The 19,177-nt window shown below is 40.4% G+C and overlaps 1 protein-coding gene across 2 annotated transcripts in view; it reads left to right on the top strand.

The window, feature by feature from the left end:
• The window catches only part of cpne7 (copine VII), a 42,681-nt gene that overhangs the window by 2,153 nt on the left and 21,351 nt on the right, over positions 1 to 19,177 (top strand). Inside the window, exons 2-10 of one of the 2 annotated variants that reach the window (XM_058088673.1) lie at positions 193 to 434; positions 4,582 to 4,764; positions 5,781 to 5,855; positions 7,907 to 7,981; positions 15,848 to 15,931; positions 16,002 to 16,091; positions 17,154 to 17,252; positions 17,992 to 18,078; positions 18,893 to 18,952. In XM_058088673.1, coding sequence (XP_057944656.1) covers positions 261 to 434; positions 4,582 to 4,764; positions 5,781 to 5,855; positions 7,907 to 7,981; positions 15,848 to 15,931; positions 16,002 to 16,091; positions 17,154 to 17,252; positions 17,992 to 18,078; positions 18,893 to 18,952 — 927 coding nt within the window. In that variant the 5' untranslated portion in view covers positions 193 to 260. The remainder of the gene's footprint in view (positions 1 to 192; positions 435 to 4,581; positions 4,765 to 5,780; positions 5,856 to 7,906; positions 7,982 to 15,847; positions 15,932 to 16,001; positions 16,092 to 17,153; positions 17,253 to 17,991; positions 18,079 to 18,892; positions 18,953 to 19,177) is intronic. The other variant, XM_058088676.1, reaches the window with a different exon arrangement.

The following is a 19,177-nucleotide window of genomic DNA, read 5'->3' on the forward strand; positions in this document are numbered from 1 at the left end:
ATCCAATCTAGAGTCTGCAAAAGCCCACCTCAAGCCATCCCTCATAAGAAGTGAAATAGTATCCCCTTCAAGAGAATACATGCCTTGCTTCCTTCCCTTGGGACTATATGGGGAGTCTCTGCTTGGCCGTCTCCTGTCAGCATCTTTACTGAGATTCTTTCCCTAACCACTTCCTGTTGCCATCCCTCACAGTTACAGACTACACCATCTCCTCTACTTCTTGTTTGCTGCTTGGCTGATCCGCTTATCCGTGAGCCAGGATGAATGACATTCAGGAGGCCACCTCTCCTGCCACCAGCCTTGGCGGTCCGGCAACCTGTGTCTCCAAAGTAGAGCTGCGAGTGTCTTGTAAAGCTCTACTGGACCGAGACACTCTCAATAAGTCCGACCCTTGTGTGATCCTCATGGTACAGACCAATGGACAGTGGACGGAGGTGAGGGACTTCTTTTTTCTCCCATCTATCTGACTAATGAATGATTCATTCATGTCAGGGCTTTTCACCGTACGACTATAATAATGTGATTTTAGCAGCAGTTTAAAAAGTCATTTCAAGGTTTAAGTCAGAAGAACAATCCAGGGTGTGGTCTGCCTCTCACCATAAGTCATCTGGGATAAGCTCCAGCTGTTGGCAAAGACATGAAGTGGCACGGACACCACCTTTGTGTTTTGCCATGAGTTATTTCTTGAATTCAATAGTGTTTCTCACCGTTTATATCAAATGCTGGTACTTAGGTTCTTTTTGTAGCCGTGATCAAAAGACAAGCAATTACTTGAGGTGAGAAACACTGCTGAATTGAAGAAATAACTAATGTCAAAACGTGAAGGTGGTGTCTGCGTTGATCTTGCTGCCATATTGTGGTTTTGACAACAATTACACTTTCAATGAAGGTAAATGTAGTCTTTTGTATCCGTTTCATTTATTGTCCTTTTCCTTTATGGCCATTTAAAACTGTTTTATGTATGTAAAGCTGTCACGATCGGGCTTCAACCCCTCCTGACAGCTCGTTTAGTTCCTTTTTTGCCTCTGTTCCTAGTTCATACCCTTATTTTGTACTATTTCCTGTGTTTGTCTGTCCTGTGTTCCGTCACTTTTACTTTCTCCTCTACGCGCACCTGTTTGTAATTTGTTGATTGTATTTAGTTCAGCCGGTGCGTCTTCCTTTTGTCGATTCATTGCCATGTTTTGAGTGAGTCATGCTAGTGCGTTGCTCTGCTGCATACGTAGCATAAATAAATATACTTTTACCTGCATTTGTGGTCCTTATCTCTGCATCCTGGGGTCAAACCGTAAAACTCACAAGCCGGACCGTGACACAAACTGTCATTCTAAAACTATAAAAACATATTTTGTGTTAAGACATTTGGTTTTCTGGAACAGATTAATTGGATTTACATAATTTCTTATGGGTTAGAGCAGGGGTCGGCAACCTTTCCTATCAAAAGCGCCATTTTACCCCCATGCTCACTCAAGGAAAATAGACATAATTCAAAAACAATATCTTTTAAACTTTCATAAGTTTGAATCTTTCTTCATTTTACCAGTTTTAACAGCAGAATCCAACAAATAGAAGTGCAGTGTGAATATGTAATGGATGCCAACTTTAGGGTAACGACAGTATCATCTTAGCTAAACCTCAATACCTGACGCCTGAAGAATTTTGGGGTATCAAAGTAGTTCAGAGGAGGAAAAAGTGGAGTTGATCGAGTACTCTTTCTAGTATCGGATCTTGCTTAAATATATAAGATAAATGTACATAAATTAAATTAAATGTAATCTTACCTGGTATGTTTACTCTGGCGCCAACAAGTTCAGGAGTTAAAAACTTGAGCATTGGGAAGGGAGCAACAACAAGAGGCTGAAGAGCCACATGCGGCTCTGGAGCCATGGGTTGCTGACCCCTGAGTATGTTTCGGTGAGAGTCAAACCTTCTGGAACAAATTTATGATGCTAACCAAGGTTCCACTGTACTACAAAAACGACAATCTAAGGATTTTTCTCAAGCTCTTGGGCCTTTCCTCCTTCCTTTGCAATCTCAAGAAAGAAAAAGAACATCGTGATTCACATTTTTTGCCAAATCGTGCAGTTCTATTACAAATACTAAATCACTACTACAAAATATCGTACAGAAAATAGATGATGTTGTTCCATGAATACCATGTTCTTATGTAATATTTAGCTATTCATTTCCTGCTAAATTCTTGTCCGCCCATGTTAGTTTTGAATAAAAGGTGTTGCTGTCGTGCAAGTGTGATTGAGTTGTGCACCAGCTTAAAACGGTTATTTTCTTGGACTGCTCCCAGGCTGATTTGGAGTGTGGGAGGCAAGTCTGTCATTTGCTTGTTAAGTCATGGGCAAGAGCCAAAAAACAATGAGGAGATTCATTCAGTTAGAATGTATTTTTTCCTGTAACTTGTCATTTAAAAAGTCAAACATCCTTTTGAAGGGAAATGGAACATAATAACTGTAACTTTACCTCTCTCTATAAGAATGTGGGATGTTGATATACTATTTTTGGTCGTGATGATAAAAAAAACCAAACACTTGATAGGCAGCCTTGAGGAGTTATGGATTTTCCTGTTTGTAATTTGAGTTCTGAACTGACCTGAGTTCAGTTTGGCACTCTATTTATCTATCTATCTTTACGGCTAAATATTCCTAGCTGAACTGAATAAAGGCAGCTTTAGTTTGCCACAGCAGAGATGTGTCTGTATTTGAGGTTTCACACCTACAACAACAGCAGCATCCAAGTCTCTGGCACAACAAACTATCCTCTGTTGCCTAGATTAAGTCTCATCAACAAACAGACGCATCACACTCATCCCAAATCTGTCCATCCAGATGGCACAAAGAGAGGGGGAGGAAAGAAATGATAAAGAAATAGAAATGACACGGATTGGATGATTAAGGAAGACGATGCCAAGGCTTTGCTGTTTTTTTTTTTTTTTTTTTTGCTTTGTCAGTTTATTGAAAAGAAGTGATAGGGAGATCCACAGGTTGCATTTGACAATTATTTATATTATAATGAGCAGCATAGTGTTTAGAATGTCTGCCTGCTGATTGGTTCTGGGTTCAAATTTCAAATTGGACATTGGACTCTGTGTGGATGGACATGCATGGAGACTCATAATTGTCCATATTTGTATATAGTTGTTATTTGCCACCTTGCGGTTTGAATTCTACCACAGGTTTTTCAAAAATCATGTTTTGTGGCAGAATATGGCCTCGTCTTAGTTTAAAATTAGGACTACTGTGTTCCCTCGTTTAGCAGGGGATTTTGTAGGGGATAGGTACCCAAAATAGCCCACGATAAGTGAACACTGCAAAGAAATGATGAAGTGACTTGCGTATTTCACTCCACTAACTGTGCCGTTTTGTCATACTGGCACGTTCTAATGTGCTGTAGCATTTTTGTATCCTTGATAAAACAAATTTCTCCTGTCATAGTATTTTCCCTAATACGTCTATGTATTTGCCTCCTCCTTCCGTAATGTTGCCTTACAGCCACAACTTCTTCTTTTCATTTTTGGGTGCGACCACAAGTGCCTTTTCTGGTACAGACCATTTCGTCGACGTTGTGGGTTTTGTCCAGGATAAAACTTGCAAGCATTGAAACATTTACATAAATTGGTACTGTGCAAGAAGCCACGGAAAGATTGGTCTACAGTCCCTTAGCCAGTCAGGATGCAGAACACAATACATGGTCATATGCTGTAAAGCAGGGGTCGGCAACCTTTACTATGCAAAGAGCCATTTTACCCCCCTTAACCGCCTTACCCACTAAAGACAAACAGCCTGGAGCCGCAAAACATACGTTTACAACCACGTCTTTTAAACTCTGACAAGAGAATACAACAAGTAGTATCTAGTATCTAGCCAACTAGTAGTATCATGGTATCATCTTGGTTAAAACTCACAACCTGACACCTAAAGTTAATTAATTGGCAGCCTTTTTCTTTTAGCTGACCAAGAGCTGTGATGAGTTCACATGCTGAGCCAATTATGAGTCTCCCACGGTTTTGGCCATCAGATTTGGAGGGAATTTTGGGGTATCAAAGTAGTTCAGATAAGAAAAGATGAGTTGATGGAGTACTCTTGGTAATATTGAGGATATGTGTAAATTACTGTAAATGTACCTGATTTGTTTATTCTGGTGCAAACAAGTTCCCATGCCGCTGTTTTTGAAATGATCTCAATTTTATTTTTTAGAAAAATAGTCAAATAGGGAAAGTATGACTTTTTTCCCTCCATGTTTACCTGTGTGAGAGAGAACTGAATATCCTGTCTGCTCATCCTTGTGCTCATCTAATCACAAAGTTGGGTTTTTCAAAACTCATTACAAACATGTGCATTTTCCCCACTTGGGTGTTTAAAAAAATGATTATTCCAAAGGGAGCCACAACAAAGGTTCTGGAGACGCAGATTGCTGACCCCTGCTCTAAGGAAACAAAAGTACTTTAAAAGCATTGAGTCTTTCTCAGTGCGAGTACATCTTTTGTGACAATATATTGTTCTTTTCCAAACCAAAAGCGTTCAGATTGTGGTGATTCATGAAAAATAAAATGAGTGTATTTCCTCTCAGTTGGACAGGACAGAGGTGATCAAGAGCAACTTGCACCCGGTCTTCGCCAAGGTTTTCTCATTGGACTACTACTTTGAAGAAGTACAGAAGCTGCGTTTTGAAGTGTACGACATCCACGGTACTCACAGCATCGGGACGCGTGATGATGACTTTCTGGGTGGTGTGGAGTGTACGCTTGGCCAGGTACGTGTACACGTTATAACCTCCATCCATCCATTCATCAAAGTTGGGGTACACCTTGGAATGTCACCAGCCAATCACAGGGCACATATAGACAAACAACCATTCACACTCACATTCAATTTGGAGTCGCCAATTAACCTAGCATGTTTTTGGAATGTGGGAGGAAACCGGAGTACCCGGAGAAAACCCACGCATGCACGGGGAGAACGTGCACACAGAGATGCCCAAGCGGGGAATCAAACCTGGCCTAGCTGTGTGGCCTGCGCGCTAACCACTCCAACACCGTGCAGCGTTATAACATGATATTTATTATTGTAGTCTGCAGTGGCATAGCTGAAAAGGGTAACAAAAATGATGTAGGTGTCTTTATTGTGTCTGGTAACATTTACTCATAAATCTTACTGCTACCAAAGGTTAGGGTAGCGGCCTGCAGCTTGATTTTTATTGGCCGTCAGCACATTCTAAGAATAAAATTAATAAAGAAGATAAAAACATATATCAAAACCTGCAAAAACAGAAAAATGTATGATGTCAAAAGGGAAAACATTGAACCTTTTAAAACTAAACAATAATAATAATATAATATTATTTTGTAGTGTTTCCTGTGTTGCCAGTCATTTGTGCTGCGTTTACTGCCCTGATTACACACACTTGCCGCTAATTTAGTTTCCCTTTATTTCGTTCATCACTCTTTAAATATGTCTGTTTGGTTTCCTGCTTGCTATCAGTTTCATTCAAGCTTCCTTTTTTCTGCTTTGCTTCCAAGAATAAATCCAAACCCTACCTGCATCTGATCTCGTTTCTGCATTCTGGGGTTGTCGCCACAACACCACAATGCCAAGACGTGACAGTTATTCCTTTAAATATTTATAACCTTTGAGCATATCTGCATGGCTTGGTTTGGTCAGGGTAAAATATTATAATATCAAAATGGGCCCCCGAATCCTTTGATATTTCAGTATGAGTGTTGGTGTTTTGACAGACATCACTAATTTTTCTTCCTGTGCTTCATACAGATTGTGGCCCAAAAGAAGATGGTGAAGCCTTTACTTCTCAAGTATGGAAAGTATGCGGGCAAGTCCACTATCACGGTAGGTTTTACTTCACTCCTCTCATGGGACACTTTACCTGGAATAATACATTAGAGATGTGTTTTAGAGTCATGTTTTAGCTGCTACCACTAACTAAGTTAAAAAAAGAAGCCAGGTAAGATATCCTGAAGGTAAATTAGGTTATGTTTAAGGCAAAATGAATTTTGACCTTTAGTTCCTACAGTGAAAGACTGAACTGAGCAGATATTTCCATAAAATATGCACCAGAATATCAATTTTTCAGGGCGCAGGGGAGGCCTTAACTGTATTATATTCCCTCAGAGGATGCCCACTGTACCACACTTATCCCTGACTGATGATAAGCAAATTGGTCTAACATAGTATGAAAATATACAATTTACTGTAATACAAATTAATTATTTTCATTAATTGGTTTCAGAGCCGACCTCCATAAGTGAATCACTACAAAGTAGTATTCAATATTAAAGGGGACCTATCATTATCATTTTCTGCCCTTTGTATTGAGTTGAGGACTCCTATCGAGCAGCGACACATGATAAGCCGCACAGGAAGCTTTCTAGATCTTCCAGATTGTGCACCTCTTTCTGCACTTTTTTAGTGGACTTCGGAAAACGCTCTGTAATTTACTCCAATCCACGGCCCACACCCAGGCACGGGCACTCCGCTGTGATTGGTCACATTCCCAAGCGCTCCCGAGGACTTCCGGATTCGTAGGTCTACTGAGTGCAGAAATTGACAGCAGTACAACATAATTATCTGGCGCCTTTGCATCGTTTAACATTAGAATACAATATTAAGAGCATTCATAGGTCCGAAAAGTGGAGAAGCGTAAAAGGTCCCCTTTAATAAATGGAATATTTTCATAGTTAGAGCATAGAACACCTGCTTAACATTTTAAATACGGGTTTTATCATTATTAGAGCCATGTAGACATGCAATATTTTATGTTTACACCACAACACAAATATGCAGGCTACAGCATCACTGCAGGGAGTATCCATTTACATTGTTTTGATTCATCAAAAAGTCCTACATTTCATGTACGCCTCACTACACATGCCACACTACAAATTGCATGTACACAGTAATTCCGGGGTAAGATTTTAATATTTCAAATTACATCTGCAGATAGACATTAATGTGAATTTATATCCTACATAGCTTTTATCTTGTCCTGAAGCTCCCATCCAGGACTTTGAAAGGCTTTTTTTTTATTAGGCGTATTGATTTGGTCACAAAAATATGTTGAATTTAGCGTCTATATGCAGGATGATAAATTTTCAAATGCACCTGCATTCTTTTGTCATGCAGTTCAATAAATAAGTTTGTCAAGTCATATTTTGCCATTGTACACCCTGAGTAAACAAGCAACCTTGTGAAATATTCCTTTAGGATCAGCAGAATGTGTGTGTGTGTGTGTGTATGGTAAGTTGTCTATCCTTTTAAAAAACATTACATTCATAAATAGAGCCCTCCGGTGCTCGTTCACGTCTTGTTTTAAATGTACAGTAGCAGCTGTTTTAATTTTAAAGTTTAATTAAAGGACTTCGTATCAGCAGTCGACCAAAGGACAACCTTTAGAGTAGCACTTTTAAAACATTTAAATCATGTATTGGATTCACATATACATTTATTTTCTATGCCGCTTATCCTCACGAGGGTCTTGGGCATGCTGGAGTCTATCCTAGCTGCTTTGGGGTGAGAGGCAGGGTACACCCTGGACTGGTCACCAGCCAATCACAGGGCACATATAGACAAACAACCATTCACACTCACATTCATACCTATGGACAATTTGGAGTCGCCAATTAACCTAGCATGTTTTTGGAATGTGGGAGGAAACCGGAGTACCCGGAGAAAACCCACGCATGCACGGGGAGAACATGCAAACGCCACACAAAAACGTGCCCAGTTTAATTTTCCAGGTTCTTATCTTCCACACTAAACATTATTTATACATCACGTGTACGTTTACACTTTTATAAGCTGAGATAAATTTCATTTCTTTTCATGAATGGCTGAAGGTCATGAGTACAAAATCCTATTGAAAAAACCCTATCTCCTGTCAGGTGCACGCAGAAGAAATTTCTGGCAACAATGGCTACGTAGAGCTTGCATTCTGTGCCAAGAAACTTGATGATAAGGTGAGTGGAGCACACATTTTTCATAACAAAAAACCCACACGACATAATGTGATCCAATCCAGGTACCTTCACAGATAACATACATACATTGCAGTGACGTGTGGGAAGGGGAGGCACATGAGGCAGAGCCTGTCATCATGAAAAAAAAAACCCATAACATTTTGGATAATAAATGTATTTTCTGTATTTTACAAATTTGAACATTTTATTGAGTAAAAAACACTGAATTTGCACATTTCCTGTTTAAATACAGGACAGAAATATGAGAAGAGGTTGTGGTGAGTCTCAAGTTGAGCCTACTGCCTACTGAGTTGGATGGTGATTATTATTATTATTATTATAAATTATAATAATGTATTTAATAATAATAATAATAATAATAATAATAATAATAATAATATATTTTGTTTAGTGTGACATTATTTTTGCTAATCAGACTACTATCAGAGCCTACTGCCTACTGAGTTGGATGGTGATTATTATTATTATTATTATAAATTATAATAATTCATTTAATAATAATAATAATAATAATAATAATAATAATAATAATAATAATAATAATAATAATAATAATAATAATAATAATAATAATAATATTTGTTTAGTTGCTAATCAGACCAAGAAGCGTCATATCTGGAGGTGCTGCAAAACTCCACCTCACCATGAAGGGTGGGGGCGTACATGAGCTGCAAGGTGCTTGAAGTCAGCCTTAAAAAAAACAAAACTTTATTGAAATACACAAACAGCACCTTCAGCTCGATGGAGATCTAGCAACAAGTCAAACACAGTAAAGATATTTTATGCTCTACTGAATGAATGAATTTGTCAAAGCTCAACAGAAGGCGACACACCCAACATATCTGCGGTGTGAAACATACATACCATTTGTGAGATTGATGTAAAGTTTGCATCATGAAACACATGCCATGAAAAATATCTTGGCAGGGTAGCACATCAAAAAGCTTTGATTTAATATGGCATTTGGAGAACAAACGCTGAGTATGGTGAGTTTTCGAGGCGAGTCAAATGGCAGATAACGCAGCGAAAACACTCTACAACACTCATCAGTGTGTGCGTGACAGTCAAAAGGTAAATAATCCCCAAAATAATTGGATTCATTGGACGAGATGACCAGCCTTTCTCAGCGGTGAAAGGGACCGGGTTCCGTTGACTGCTGTCTCAATTGAAGCGCCTCTATGGGCTACCTGAAAGTCCTGCTATGAAGAGCTGCATCAGATAATGTACTCACATCGAAAGGCTCCTTAAAGGGCTGATATTATGCTAATTCTTTGGCCCTTTTTATTGAGTTATATAGAGCAGCTACACACAATAACTCACACAGAATACTACACACAATAACACAAAATGCTTTCTAGATCTTCCAGAATCTGCTCCTATTCCAGATGTATTTCCTTGGATTTCCAAAAAGGTCCACTTCTGGGCACGCATACTCCCGAAAAGCGCACCCAAGGACTTAAGGACTACTGATAAGATAAGAACAAAATAGAACTTTTTGGTCTTAATTCCACTAGCCGTGTTTTCAATCTCACCCATGGATGATCGGTATTGGAATCGGCAGCATAAAACCATGATTGGTGCATCCCTGCAAAGAAATATTTGAAAACTAATTGTTTTAACAAAACCGAATTATTCCCATAATGAGCAATCTGTATTAACATGTAAAAAACTCCAAAGGAGTCTCACCAGCCTCACCGGCCATGAACCTCAACTGCATGTTATTAGTATATTGACTGATAGTACATGTGTGACACATAAAGTGTTAATACAAATCATATCAGCATTTTGTATCAACATACAGGTAGATTCACAAGAAGGATGGCTATTGCAGTTCCTCATTATTATTATTATTTTTTTGCCAAAGGCATATTCCCTTCAAGAAGGTAGCAGGAGCATATAGCCAATTTAACTGTGATGCTGTGAAAGTGCTTTGTGTTCTCAGGAGGAGTGTCAGTGCGCCCGGCTCTGAGCATCCCAGGAGTACAGGAAGGAGGGAAATAATCCTACATATTTAATTTTTTTTTTTAAATTACACTTTTGCAATTTACAACCAGTCTGAGAGTGAAATGGAATCTGACACGTATACGAGGGCAATGATTGAGCTCCTCGATAAGCAATCGTCCAAGAGAGCATCCTTACCGCATGTGATATTTGCTCCATATATCCTTCTGCTACTAAAACTAATTCTGCTGGAATTTGAAAGAATCCACTTGCTTAACTTCTTTGAAAAACAATGAGCTTTCAAAAGCTGTGAGGTGTTGAGAGCTTTCTGTCGGGGGTTGTGGGTTGAACTCCGAATTGCATACACCTCATATGGGTTAAGAAGAAGGTTTATTGAAGCTCTGACAACAAAGATGAGAAGGAAGGGAAAATCCTCTGAAGGCTTGACTTGGACGGTAGATGTATCCCAGTGGAAAGTTGCACAAAAAACAGATGATCAAAAACAGGAGAGTCTGTCTTACATGAACATAGAAGTGAACCAGCTTTGCCACTCGAAGGTTGTTAACAACCCGGTGAAGTCTTTTCCTCTCGGTGGGCTTTCAAGGGGTGATGCGATGATGATTCCACACCATCAAGGATGATAGGATGATGTGTACCACAGGGTGCTGCCATAAAGGAATGAAAGGTAGGGAAGGGGAGGAGGGGAAGGATGGGTCCGGGGGGGATACTGACAGTACCACCCCTCCCCGCGCTTCTGGGCGACCCACCGGGCTTCTGCTGCGATGGAAGTCACGGACAAGAGCAGGGTACGCAACAACGCTCTTCCGGGCCGTAACCCTCCCAATCCAGGTACTGGTAGCCCCTCCCTCTCTGATGAACATTCAGGATACATTGGACGGTGAAGTCCGGACGGTCATCAATGACGTGGACAGGAGGGGGTTTCGGGGGTGGAAACAGGACCGATCTTGGAGACATGAAATACTGAGTGTTCCCGTAGAGTTGAGGCACACCGCTGAGGAATTGACAATCTTCTCGATGGCAAATGGTCGCAGATGGCAACCATCCAGAGCCTTCGACACGAAGGTAGTTCCTAGCTATTTGAGTGGCACTCTAAGATCAGCTGCTAGATCAGCATCGATGATTACCAAACAGTAGTTGGGCAACCAATGTCAGGCATTTAATGGGAACCTTTTTTGAGCTTGATTCCTTTGTCAGTGCGCCCGCTTTCACATCGGGGTGTGAGGGTTTACGGTACTTAGGACAGTCTCGTTGAAAATGATTGGGACTGGAACAATCCAAGTACTCCCCAGACTGTAGTCTGTGGCTCCGTTCTTCAGGGAGCTTGGCCTGGTGGGGTGACGGCTCTCAAGAGCGACCATAAACTGTGCTCCAAAACTGAGGGAACATGGAGGTCATGACACTTGCTTTTTATTCCGTTTCCGGAGTTGGTTGTCTATGTGAATGCTCATAGCGACAAGAGTCTGGAGGTTGTCAGGTTCATCTCTGGCTGCTAATTCATCCTGTAGGGTTTCGGTTAGCCCATTGATGAATGCTTGTCGGAGGGCCTTTTCATTCCATCCCAACTCTGCTGCTAATGACCAGAAATTTATAAGGAATAGTCTGCAATGCTTTTGGATCCCTGGAAAAGGGTTAGGAGTCGGCCTTTCGTAGTACCTTTCGTAGCTTTCTTAGTATTTGTTTTCCTTTTAATTGTAGTAATTGTTTTTAACTCTGTAAAGCACTCTGTGTTGCATGTCTTTGCAGGAAAAGTGCTATACAAATAAAGTTGATTTTGATTTAAATGGTACCAAATGTGTCCTAACGGAGAATGTACCTAATGCAAAGTGTACCTAATGTTGTGGCCAGTCAATGGAGGTCTGCGCATTGCTGTACAGCGGTGCACAGCATGTGATGAAACAAGTTTACTAAGTAACTTTAGATAGAAATCAAAATAGAGGCGAGCTGAAGAAAACCTAATAAAGCGGAGGCATTGTGACCAACTTCCCAATTGCACCTTGTACGAAAATGAGGCAACGCTGAGGTCCTCTGTGTCTGCAGCTTGCAGAGTCGGACTCGGGAGACGCAGTCGCTGTGTGTGACTGGCCAATCACACAGCATGAAGAGTGAATACATAATGAGCATTTTCTTTAAACAAGAATGCGGATAATGACGAAATGTAGTCATTTCATACTCATACTCGTATCTGGAAAAAATGCATTATCCATAAGCATCCCTAATTATTATCATAAGTAATGTTATTTCTATAGCACTTCTAAAACATACTCAACAAAATTAGACAAAAACAACAGTCAGTGTGTATTCAAATGAAAATAGACAAAATGCAAAAGATCATACAGAATTAAGAATTAGTAGTCCGGTATTAAAATCAGTTTTTAAAAGTAGGGTTTTTAGCATTTTTTTGAAGGTTGTAGTGTTCTGACATGTGTGGATGAAAGGGGGAAGATGATTACAGAAAGACGGGGCAGAAAGGCTCGGTCCCCCAGGTTTGCTGTTGGCTTCTGTGATGATGGTACAGCCACTCATTGTGTCTGACAAGAGTGTGAGGGGTGGGGAGGTCAGAGTGGTAGGAGGGGGCCGGATTGTGGAGAGCTTGTGGGTGATGAGACGGATCTTAAACTGGATGCAGATGAGGGATGGAGATACAAAGGCAATAGATGTTATTGATGGATAGGAATTGTTATCTGTCAGTGATTTGATCCAGGGGAATGCAGTGCCAGTGATCTTGAGGGAGTTTTCCAGGGAGAAGAAAAGGATGGAGGGTGTTGAGATCCGGTATTTGCAGTAGGTGGCTGGAGTTGGAGGTCATTTGTGACTTTAATGAGGGATGTTTGGGTGCTGTGGTGGGAACAGGAACTGGACTCAAATAGATCGGAGAGGTTGTTATTGAGCTAGTATTTAATTGTGTAACTGTTTGTCAATAATTCTGACGGTTGGCGATGGACCAGGAATTACAGATAATTTCTCTTTATCTGAAAATTTGCATTATAACTCTTCCTCTGTTGTTTGCTAACTTGCCCAACATTTGAGACCGTCAGGTTTCTGGATAACAGCTGCATGTCTCCAGGTCACTGGTGTGCGTGTGAGATGGGAAGAAAAGCTGTGACTCACTTGGGAAGAAGTCGTTTGGCCCCATCTGTTGGATTGCATGTGGGTGATTCTCCTGAAAGGGGTACGAGTGAGGGTGCCGTCACTTTGAAGGGCGTGGCACACAGACTGCATTCATTTGAACGTAGTAGCCACGTTCTTTGTGTCTTTTGTTCTTTGTGTCTGTTGTGCATAAAAGACGATCTGACGTCAGTTTCACCATTTTGTGACATGCAAAATTTGGTAATGGTTTTATTTCATCAGATTACAATTGAGTGCATCACATAATCAGTTCACAGTTCCACATGTCCAAAAGGAGTAGGAAGAAGCAAAGCTTATTAAATCCTACCCCTCCATCTGGTACTTACAATCAGTAACTGTTACATTTGTTCACTTCCTGCTTTCCATAATACAGTTTAAGGTTTTTGGATTGTCGCAAAGACAATTAAATAAAACCTCATCCTGCACCAAATGCATTTTTCTCCATCCAAACCATGGAGGAGTGTGTATATTGACCAAACTCCGACAAAATGTTACAACTTGTTAAATGTAAACAGCATACTCCGATGTGACTTGAAGTGAATCGAGGAAGACTATATGCAAATGAGCTGATTGACGCATTGACACGTGTTAATGAATACAAACCCACCATCCACCAGTACGAGCCTGGACTTTTTCAGAAAGGTTGTGTACCAAACAGATTAGCACTCGCAAAGCTCATCCAGTCTTACCCATAGTATCGCATTTAGGACCAAAAATTAGGTGAAAAAAAACAGGGGAAAAATACAGGATAGTTGTCTATCTGGGACAAAGTTAGAATGTAAGTTCAAGGACCATCAAACAAAGTGGGACAAAAAAGCTACTCACATTAAATGTAACCTATTATACGTTTTCCACTTATCTGACCTATAAATGTTGTTACAATGTTATATTCTCATGTTAAACAATGCCCATATGCCGGATAATGTAGTTTGCCCATTTGAATGTGAGCCCCGTGTCACGATGTGGTATGATGGTAATACAGGCTATGACCCCGACATGCAAATATGAAGACCAAGGGCAAGTAAAGCGTATTTTAAACTCTACCAATACAAGTAGCAACAGGGATTCGCCAACTGACTGGCATACAACACACATGGACACATCCAAGCAGATCCAAGCAACTAATAGCGCTTTTAAACCTTGGCAGAAAGATTAGCTTTTTACAGAAAACCCAAATGCATCCAGTTATAATTGCAAAGAGTAGATAAATTAGGCAGACACATTATGTTCACTTAACTGGCAATTTCAGTGCTGCAAATGAGATGTAAATGCTACCTTCCGACATACGTAGTTTGCATGACAATGCCACACGGTTCCTATCAATACAGGCGACTAGAAGAATGTTTGATTGAATAGCTCTTATCACAGGCGTCAATAAAAAACAAGTCAATAAGATGATATTTTTAGCTGATTGAAAAGAAAGAGGCGGCACGGCGGTCGAGTGGTTAGCGCGCAGACCTCACAGCTAGGAGACCAGGGTTCAATTCCACCCTCGGCCATCTCTGTGTGGAGTTTACATGTTCCAAAAAAAACATGCTAGGTTAATTGACGTCTCCAAATTGTCCATAGGTATGAATGTGAGTGTGAATGGTCGTTTGTCTATATGTGCCCTGTGATTGGTGTACCCCCCCTCTCGCCCGAAGACAGCTGGGATAGGCTCCAGCCCCCCCGCGACCCTCGTGAGGGAAAAGCAGTAGAAAATGAATGAATGAATGAATGAATGAAAAGAAAGAAACAAATAAAGTTTTATCACCTGAACCTGAATTGACTTCTGCAAAGAATAATATAGTTTTTTGGCACCAAAAAAATGACTGATGATATTGCTAATTAGGTGTGAGTCATCATTATCACCTCAACCTGTTGTTGCTACACAGAAGAGTTCATTATGAAATATCCTATTTTACACATAATGGCTTCTGTCCGCTGATCATTCATTCTGCTCTTGTAATTAGCTGGAGATTAAATTTTGACTTGTCTGATGGTTCCGTGCTGCCGGTGCCACTGCCTGGCCGTTGCCATGACAGCATAGAGAGGATGCTGCGGCTGATTGTGTGCTCCCGTCCCTCAGGAGATGTATCGGGCTAATGTGGCGGGAAATGCAGCCTTAACTGTCTCATTCAGAGGACAAGATCACACGCACCCACACCCACATGATATAGAGCATGACCAAAAAAAAAAAAGCCTTCATTATACTCATGTATCATTTACTCACACGGCTTCTGTCAGTGAAGGCAGCACACATTAATAACTGTCTTTTCAGGCTGTTTTAAAAATAAATTCACTTTGGAAGCTTCCCATATTGAAAATGCAAATGTAGGCGAGCAATTCAGTGAAGTGTTAGGCTTTGTGTGTTATCAGAAGCTGCTGTATTAAACAATGATAGCCGCCATCATTTAGCATCACTTCTCCAAATAAGGAGGCACCTTGCGGCACAGCCAATGTTTCCGCTTTTTTTTTTTTTTCCCTCTGACCTTTAATCACAGACACAATTACATCTGTCGCCGCAATCAGCGACCATAAATCAGCCTCAACAAGTCTTCTTATGAAATTTGGTGGGGATGAGTTCTGTAATAAGCCATCATCATTTCAACCGTATGAGGAGTATTGGAAATAATGTTTTAGTTCAGAGAAGAATGATGAATGGGCAATATTAGAGGAATGAACAAGTGTTACATTTTGTCATCTTGTCTGTCGAGCTTCATGTTCTCCTTCAGAACAGAAGGCGAGTCATCTTCATTTTTTTTTCTCCTTCTGCAGGACCTCTTCAGCAAGTCAGACCCCTTCTTGGAAATATATCGTATCAATGATGATGAAACCGAGCAGCTTGTTCACAGAACGGAGGTAAATCCATTACCTTCATGGTTCATCCTCAATGATCGCTGCTTCATGTGATATCTTCCTAATCAATCAGGTGATTAAGAACAACCTGAATCCTGTTTGGGAGCCATTCAAGGTGTCTCTCATATCCCTGTGCAGCTGTGATGAGGAACGGAAGCTGAAGGTAAAGGAATAAAAATCAAAAATCAACAATGGGCTCTAATTTCATGGCAAATCGGAATGTGATGCCGGGTCATGGAGCGTGCCGCACCCCACGCTGTGGTAATTTGGTCCAGCGCACCACTGTGTGCAGCCAATTTGGTCATTTTGGTAGACTGGGCTGCGCCAAGATGGCCGTGGCGGCGCACCAGAGGGAGGTGTCTACATTTTCAGTGAAAATTTTGTGACAAAACATCGCGCCAAATGTGCCCTGAAAGGTCCTTCTTGGTGGAGGCGAAGCGCACCCTGCGCAGCGGTAAATTGGCTGACAGGCGCACAGTGCACACACATCACCAAAACCTCACAGGCAGGTTTTTCAATCCACTAAACAACAGCAACCACTGTTGGATTTGAACACAAACACACACAGGAGACAACATTAGGTACACATGACAAACAAATGACATCCAGTAAAACGGCTGTATGAACGAAACTGGGTGATGAAGCATAATAAAGTTAAGATATGATTGACACTTAGACACCATATGTTTATTATTATGGTTGTACTTTACTGTGGTGTAGAACGGCTAAAGGTCATATTGCTAAAGGTAACCGTAATCGGAGGAGAATGTCAACAGGAGGACGATGGTGTGAGTGTCAGGAAGGCATTTTTATTTTTATCGAAAAGCGTAAGGAAGGCCAAAAACCACAACAAAATGGTTCTTCCTACTACCTGAACTGTTTGTGTGTCAACACCTTCCATTTTAATAGTAATAATAGTGAATTACTGTATGTAGCAACCCCTAGCAATACACAGTCTACAAAAAAAAGTAGAACTTTATTCTACTATTTAATACAGTCACCATATTTTTAAATTAATCTTCTCCCACAAGTCCTCATCTTTTTTATGTGAATTGATTGGACAGCTGGGCAATTTTACCATCACACATGGCTAATGCAAATGTAACCTGTCAGTGTACAAATACTATATAAATAGTAAATAATCACGGGGGTGCTGGAGCCTATCCCAGCTGTCTTTCGGCGAGAAATGTGTACATAATAAAGAATTCCAATGTGTGCTCTACAGTGCCTCGTGTGGGATTATGACTCCAGAGGGAAGCACGACTTCATTGGCGAGTTCTACGCTACTTTCAGGGAAATGCAGAAAATCTCCAGTGGAAATAAGGTCAGTCTAGCAGAGGCGGAGAACAGACAGTTATGTCACATCTTTATACATTTGCATCTGACAGAACAAACAAGTGCCCCAACAAGAGACATTCATCCGTATGTGTAGTTGTGTTAGATGCTGACATACTGTATACTCATCACGACTTCATGATTGGGTTGATATACTCTATGTATTTATACAGGATCTAAATTAATTCATTCACATATAGACAAACAACCATTCACACTCACAGTCATACCTATGGACAATTTGGAGTCTCCAATTAACCTAGCATGTTTTTGGAATGTGGGAGGAAACCCACGCACACACGGGGAGATACCTGAGCGGAGAATCAAACCCAGGTTGCCTAGCTGTGTGGCCTGCGTGCTAACCACTTGTTCACCGTGTGGCCCTGTCTTATATTTCTTTCAATAAAATACAGTAAAATGTGCATTTCAGATATAGTTGCAAATGGTGATTAATCATGATTAATTACGGTGAAAACGGTGATTAATCGTGATTAATTACAGTGAAAACAGTGATAAATCTGATTAAAATTTTTTATAATTTCACAGCTCTACTTATTTGTATTTTCTACTTTGGGACTACCTATGGACAATTTGGAGTCACCAATTAATCTAGCATGCAAAAAAATAAAAATAAAGTCTACAATTGATATGACATTCATATCTATATGAGTGTCTATACCTGTGACCAAGTGTACTTATGTCACCTCGCTATATTTCTTTTGTTTCAGGTGACGTGGGATTGTGTGAATCCCAAGTACAAACAGAAAAAAAGGAATTATAAAAACTCAGGAGTAGTCATCCTAAGTGATCTCAAGGTAGGATGCATGCTGGACTCCCTTGCCTAAACATTAGGTACACCTGCACCATCTATTCAGCTCCAAGACCAGATCAAAAATTTGGCTTTTATAAAATATTCTCTGGATTTTGTCACTCCTTCCTCCAGTTTTTTTCTACTTTTTCTACTCACCATCCTACATATTGCTGGTTTTTTGTCATCATGGTAGTTCTGCAAGGTGGCTTGTATGAAGAGTCACTTTGTTAATGTTGCTCGGCCTGCGGTTCATCCCTATCCACTCGGCAAGAACACTTATCTGTTGGTCGCAGACTTGCCCATACGCGGAGTGTTCTCTTTGAGTTTAGTTTGGTTCAGAGCTTTGCTCTGACTCGCTAAATTGCTAATGCCTTTGCTACAAACGTTAGTTGTGGCTGCACTCATTATGGGGTGCTTTGCATTAATGTAGTGGGCTAAACTTGCTAAACAAGCACAAACACAATGACAGTCAGTCAATGTCTACTTCACTTCTCTTGTGGTTGACCATTACTTTTCACCACCACCACCAACAAAGTACTAGAAGCCCAACACATGCAGGGCACCTATTACAGTGGAGGCCATTGAGAAAAAAATCATTATCCCAACATAGTATTTGTTATTGAGGAAAACTGCGCCACATCATAGTATTTCTAATATATGGTATCATGATTTAAAATGCAATTTTTACTGCAATGAGATAATGTATAGTACTAATATGTATTTATGTGTGTGTTAAATGTTTCTTTATAACCAGATGGTGAGCACATACTCCCACCTGGTGATTTGTTTTTCAGCAATTAATATTCTTCCCCTCACAGCTCCACAGAGTTTACTCCTTCTTGGATTACATCATGGGAGGATGCCAGATTCACTTTACGGTAAATAAAGATGTTTTCTTGCATGTCTGTTTTTTAATTGGCTGCTGTTGTGTATACTGTATACCTACCGAAGCATGTGTACAGCACACAGAAGGTTCTTCTTTTAAAACTGATCATAGATAAACTGCGATGTGTAAGAGCCGGCATCATGTAATAATCTCTGCTATCTAATAGTTCAACTTTGACATTATGCACACTCACTCAGATGTGTTTTTTTCCCTTGCT

The sequence above is a fragment of the Doryrhamphus excisus genome, chromosome 12 (genome assembly GCF_030265055.1).
Source record: "Doryrhamphus excisus isolate RoL2022-K1 chromosome 12, RoL_Dexc_1.0, whole genome shotgun sequence".
In the NCBI taxonomy this organism is placed as follows: domain Eukaryota; kingdom Metazoa; phylum Chordata; class Actinopteri; order Syngnathiformes; family Syngnathidae; genus Doryrhamphus; species Doryrhamphus excisus.